Genomic DNA, 6,000 nt, shown 5'->3' on the forward strand with positions numbered 1-6,000 from the left:
GGCGCAGGGGGTACCTCTGCAGTTAAATAGAGCCCCAGAAAGCACGAATCCAGAGGATTTCTAGAGTTTTACTTCGATTTCTTTATAATTATTGTACGAAAACGACAGGTGGTGTATACCATTTGGGACAATACCCAATATAATATAGTATATATAGTATAATAACTGAGCGCCGCATTACCTTCCCAACTGCGTAAACAATGTCGCTGAATCATCAAAAATAATTAGCTTCGACTTAACGCTTAAGGTGAAGTGAAATCCCCTTCGAACCAGTCGATTCGAATACAACACTTTTTTTTAAGGGTATTAAACCAAACTGTCCGAAACTTTGATACGTGACTCGAGAACATCTAAGAATTGTCCTGACACATTCAAAAGTTGGATTGTTTAACAAAACATCTTTTAACTTAGTCCAGACCAGAAACAAAATGGCGTCGAGCTCTCATATTTCGATCAATCTACAATTATCGAAGGCTCTGATATGAGAAATGATAGGGTCAGGACAATTTTACGACAATTTAGAACACTCTGGTAACGGATAAACTCGCATTTGAACGGGATAAAGGCAGAAAAAGTGTTGTATACGCTTCTATGCCAAAACGATGGATATATGAGGTTTCGGAGTGAAAATTCAATTGACCTGGAAATCACAGATGGCGCAGAGGGTCCCTCCGCAGTCAATTAGGGCCCAGAAGGCATGAATCCAGAGGATTTCTGGAGTTTTACTTCGATTTCATCATAATTATTGTACGAAAACGACAGGTGGAATATGCCATTTGGTACAATACCCAATATAATTCGACACAGCTGTCAATATAAAAACAAACGTTGGCAACGTAGGCATTTAGAAAAATCGTCTTTATCGACGTTGATCAAGTTCCTCGACGTGTTTCACTTCACCTTAAGGGTTAGTTAAGGAACAGGGAAACCTGTTTTAAACGCGCTCTCACATGTAAAGTTCTCTAAGCGCTGACAACGGGTTCATGGAAACATCTCCTCGGCTTGTGGTTTCGGAAAGCTTATTTATTTTCAGTAAATTAAAAAAGAGAAAAAAAGACAATAAGTCCGTTGAGATAAATGGTTCGGCGACGAATTTCAACGGTGTGGAAACAGCAAATGCTGTTGGGGTGCGCGTGATAATTTATACGAAGGTTCTACATTGTGTAACTGTATGCGTGAGTGTTGCATCCGTATGGAGTATGACATGAAAATTAAGAAGTAGAGTATCGGTATGGTCGCTTTCATCGATTTTTCTGAACACAGTGGGGGCGAGTCTCAATTTCGCCTGTAACATCAGTGGCAGTGACATTGACAACAGGGATGCTGCGATCTCGATGCGAGAACATTACCCTTATTGTGTATAGCTTCTTTCGATAATCGAAGAAAATACATTTGTACACACGAGAATTCCTAACGGCAGAAAGGTCCTCTCTCGTGTCGATCAGTTGTATCTCGGATCCTCGCAATTGCTTTGCAATTACCGTTTACATGAATCGTTACATCGTAATAGGGAGAAGGAATGCCTTCGTCGTTGCATCTCAATTATGTACAGACGTCTTCGTTGATGTTAAAGGAATTCCATTTCCCTTTCGATTCCAACGAACTTGAGTTGCTCGGTCGGGCCATATCTGGAAGATTGATAGAAGTAATTTATATTCAGTAGTTGTTAGAATAATTCGTTAACAGTGTATGGGAATTAAGAGACACATTTACCTGTAGTCAAAGAACAATTCTTCTCCAGGCTGAATGGCCCTCTTTGCGAAGATACCAATTCTGTGGTCTCCGTTGACCATCATCACCTTGGCGTAACAGTTGGGATTGATCGAGTGATTGGCAAATCTGATTTTGTTTCCTTTCCTAGTGGCATCGACTACAAAATCTGAAATGGATATTGTAATAATAGTGGAACAAATTCAGTAAAAACACCATTTAACGTCATCTTTGGTTGATATCCACTACTTACCATTGTTTAGATTAAATAGGAAGCTGCACATGTATTTGTCGTACACCTTTCCTCTCCTATCAGCTTCGTCTTGGCTGATGATCTCGCCGCAATATTCCGAAATGAATTCATTCTTAGCGGCCGATTCTTTAAGAAAAATGCCCCATCCGGCGACATCGGATGGTGCCATCAGGAGGTGCTTGTCTGGAGAAGAAATGGGAATATACTTTCGAGAAATTCAGCACCAGCTGAAATAACAGAAAATATGTGCAGATGCTTACGCAGTCCCCGTTGGACACTGACGTTCTTGCAGGAAATCCTGGTGATGTGGAACTGATCGGCGCCGCAAGTTTGACAAAGGTCGGGGTCGCATTCACGAACAGCCAAGTAACAAGGGCATTGTTTTGTATTGCATTGAGCCTTGCACCTACAACCAGGAAATCGATTTTGGCACTCGCTGCTGCACTGGCAGAACTTCTCACAGAAGTTCTGCGCCTGAATACATGGGCAGGAATTGTCGCACTGCCGGCCAGGGTGGTCGCAAGGTGCGAAATTGTGAACGTGATTTGCTCCTGTAAAAATTAAAATTCAGTACACCTGTGATGGAAATTATTAATCGACGATTTGACGAATTCACCTCCTTAACGAATAGCTTGAAATTACCTGAATCTTTCTTTAATTGTATTTTTCTGCAGTGCATGGACCACAGTCGGTGTTTCTTTTTCTTCTTGCGTGGAGGCGTGAAGTCCTTCAGACTCTCAACCGCAGGAATGTCAGAGGCTTCTTTTTGAGCAAATTGGTAAACCTCTTGGCAACTCTTCGTAAGCATAATTTGAGCCAGGGCGCACGGATTTCCAGGAAATGCTTTGTGCAATGCCCTGAAGAGACTTTGCTCGGATCCAGTCCACGAAAATTCACTCTCAGCTCTAATCCACTTACGTTTGTCCAAGCCTAACAGGGTAAAAGGCGTTTGATTCTCTGGTTGAGCTTGGTCCTCCATTGTGTCCGCAGGCTTCGACTCTTTATTCACATTTTGTTTAAAATCTGGAATAATTTGTACAATTTTAATATTCTTCGTTCTTTCGTAACATTTGAATGTTAGAACGTTGCTTGTAGTAAGGAATTTATTCTCACCTTGGCAACTACCACCTTGGCTGTATTTGTTACTGTCGTTACTGTCTTCGCTGCTGGCTTCGTTTCCAGAATCGACACTGGCCTGCTTTCGAACTTTTCTTGGTCCTCCCCTTTTCTCATCGCCATCCTCTTCTTTTATGTCGGCTGCTTCAGCCGCAAGCTTCTCCTTCATGCCATCCTATGGGAAATACAGAGATTTTACTTTTGCACTTAGGGCATTCATTTTGCATTTTACAGCAAAGGACAAAAGTGGCTTACCAAATGCATATAACATTCCGAACCGCATGGCTCGGCAAACGGCTTCAAATCGGGCCCCTTTCGCTTCTGCAAATTTGGCCCAGGATGACAGACTTGGAGACCTACGAGTAATGTTTATATATCGCTACAGAATGAATCTTCCTTGATCATCCCGTTTTCACTCTTTTCTATTAGAAATCCCCCACTCCCCTTTCTCTCTAACAATCTAATAGTACTCGAAACAGAACAACGGATGATGAACAAAATATGATTTCAGATGAGTCCTTGATGATGCCTCTGTGCTAAACAAAAAAAGGCGTTCGAGCGAGTGTGCTTTCTTTGGTATTCAGTGTTGTTCTTTACCTTGCGGCGAAGTCCCCCTGGCTGCTACGGTAAATCAGGAATCATAAATTATTGTAATTAATGAGCGTCCCACTTGAATAAAGTTTGTAACATAATTAAATTGCACAGTCGTAAATAAGCACAATCGTACAAACATTAAGTTTATAATTCTCTACTTTAATTCACTTAAAGTGTCGAGTAGCTTTAATCTTTCTACGATCCTCCTTATTACGACTCAGATATAAGACAAATCCATTCTATCGACGATGAAGTTTACTCACGATGAAGGAAGCAGTCGTACTTGAAACACCTTCTGCAGAAGAGTGTATGAAAGGAGTGCATCGTCTGTTCTCTGGGAACACTCTTGGCATTCACGCCGTCAATGTTTGGTGTACACTCCGGAGGTAATACATTTGGATCAGATCTTTCAGTTAACTCGATATATTTCTCCTTCAGTTCTTCGGGTCTGCCTTTGTCAGGAAACATGCTTGAAATTGCCTACGATAATAAATTGGATTAAACCTTATGCAATACATTACATATTACCGAATTCTATTCCAAAGAAATTACAGACATACGTTAAATATCTGCATGGATGGAAAAGGAACGTCTTTTTCCCTCTCAAGGTCTTCAGGTTCTTTTTTTACTTTAACTTCCGTTTTAAAGGATTCTGTATCTTTTCTGTCCTTATCATCATCTTTCTGACTTTCCTTATCTTTCGATGACTCCTTTCCTTTCTTAGGCTGTTCTTTTTCTTTATCATCTTTCTCATATGTTAACAATGCATTCACTAGATCGACAAAAATGGAATCATCCATAAAACCTGATTCTCTATCACCATGAACCTATAAAAATTAACTCATATAATTACAATATGTAATTTAATACACTGACGTCTTTACCTTTCCATCATAATTTTTTATTAATTCTTCTATGAACGTGCCATCCTGATCCAAAATCTCATCTCCCATATAAGGGATATTATGTAGTACTGTCTCATCTTCGACCATGAAGTTCTGTTGTATCGGTGCCCAGGTGTACATTGTTGGTATAGGCGTAACGGCATTGATCATCTTAACAGGACACGTCTGAATGTCCCCATCCGAACTCGATACTTCTGCTTTCTTCATGCACGAAACGTGTGCCGGAATATCTTGCATAGCCAACCACATGGCTTTTCCATCCACCCAGCGTTTTTGTTCTTCAACGAGGAGTTCTGATTTTCGATACATTATTGAAATTGATACAAATAGGACATCATTGTCGAGAGATCTTTAACTAATTACTTCACATTGTATCCGACAAATTAAGCAATTTGTAGAGTTTATCAAAATATTTGAAAGTACTTAGAAGCAAAGTCCTAAAAGTCATTAACTGATTTGAAGTCGATCAGTGGTTCCAAAAGCCATTAATCAATACTGACCTGTCATATTTTTGCGATTCTGGTTCCATGCAATTTTTACTTCGTCCGCTCGCTTATACCGTTTCATCTGCCTGAGTCGCATATACTCCGATTTCACGCGTTTTCTCCATTCAGCGGATACCTTCGCTTTCGACATGATTGTAACGAGTCTGTACACTTTTCAGGAAACTTTGAATAAGTTTGGAAACTGAAAAATGGCGAAGCGATCACCTGATGTCGTCAACTCGACACAACATAGCAAAAGATGACACCCAACAGGATACAATTTGCCGGCGCTTCGTCTTGTCCGCGTCGCAGAGTCAGGCAAGTTGAGGAAATAAAATACCCCAGGTAATTTACGTGCAGAGATGAGTTGGGAGATTGCTCACAGGCAGGGTCGCGCGATCGCATCGTGTGCTGCCCTCTGGTTTCGTACGTTAGCTTTCACCGTTTTTTGCCCCCAAGGGCGGCGCAACGAATTTCTGGTAGGGGCCAACTCATCTCTGCCAAATCAGAGATGAGTTGAGAGATTCACAGGAAGGATCGAGCGATCGCGTCCTGTGCGACCGGTGGAGGATGCAGACGGCTAATGCACTTGCCATCTGTTACACTTCTGGGCAGCCGGAGAACCGGCTGAAAAACTGAAGAACTCCTCGGACGGTTCAGGGCCAGAGGGCGCGGTAAAATAATTTTGTAAGTTCTTTCGGTTGCCATCTTGATTACAATTGCACCTATGCATTTAATTTCTTTAAATTCGATTAACGATGGCAACCGATGAAAGATGTATGCGAGAGATTTGAGCTCGGGGGTCAGAGGCATCCCGGGATGTCCTCCTTAGATTAGGCTATTTGTCCCCGGGTGGAATGAGAGAGAATCGTGGAGTGAGTGTGTTGGAATGAGTGAGGTTGATTTTTTAAATATAGCTAGGGAGGTAGGCTAATTG

At 41.4% G+C, this 6,000-nt stretch overlaps 1 protein-coding gene across 6 annotated transcripts; it reads right to left on the bottom strand.

Moving 5' to 3' along the window:
- Positions 1-1,002: 1,002 nt before the first annotated feature.
- On the bottom strand, positions 1,003-5,357 carry LOC105702217 (histone-lysine N-methyltransferase E(z)). 6 transcript variants are annotated; one of them, XM_023433465.1, is made up of 12 exons: positions 5,079-5,357; positions 4,558-4,856; positions 4,234-4,500; positions 3,937-4,153; positions 3,677-3,700; positions 3,335-3,435; positions 3,077-3,254; positions 2,606-2,986; positions 2,224-2,514; positions 1,964-2,146; positions 1,714-1,879; positions 1,507-1,628 (listed from the first exon to the last, which is right to left on the bottom strand). In XM_023433465.1, the coding sequence occupies exons 1-12, from the start codon at positions 5,212-5,214 to the stop codon at positions 1,568-1,570; spliced, it is 2,304 nt and encodes a 767-aa protein (XP_023289233.1). In that variant the 5' UTR covers positions 5,215-5,357; the 3' UTR covers positions 1,507-1,567. The 6 variants fall into 6 exon arrangements, with proteins under 6 accessions (XP_012285027.1, XP_023289232.1, XP_023289233.1 ...); XM_012429602.2 differs by having other exon boundaries at positions 3,677-3,697; positions 4,558-4,871; XM_012429601.2 differs by having other exon boundaries at positions 4,558-4,871.
- Between the last annotated feature and the right edge of the window lie 643 nt (positions 5,358-6,000).

The sequence above is a fragment of the Orussus abietinus genome, unplaced genomic scaffold (genome assembly GCF_000612105.2).
Source record: "Orussus abietinus isolate OABI.00-Male unplaced genomic scaffold, Oabi_2.0 scaffold764, whole genome shotgun sequence".
Lineage (NCBI taxonomy): Eukaryota > Metazoa > Arthropoda > Insecta > Hymenoptera > Orussidae > Orussus > Orussus abietinus.

Excerpts from the sequence above, each read along its gene's own strand:
- LOC105702217 (XM_023433464.1), bottom strand. The coding sequence starts at position 5,214 with ATGTCGAAAGCGAAGGTATCCGCTGAATGGAGAAAACGCGTGAAATCG. Across the intron at positions 3,701-3,936 it reads GTACGACTGCTTCCTTCATC|CAGCCAGGGGGACTTCGCCG; the intron begins GTGAGTAAACTT and ends GATTTACCGTAG. Across the intron at positions 1,880-1,963 it reads CCTATTTAATCTAAACAATG|ATTTTGTAGTCGATGCCACT; the intron begins GTAAGTAGTGGA and ends TATCCATTTCAG.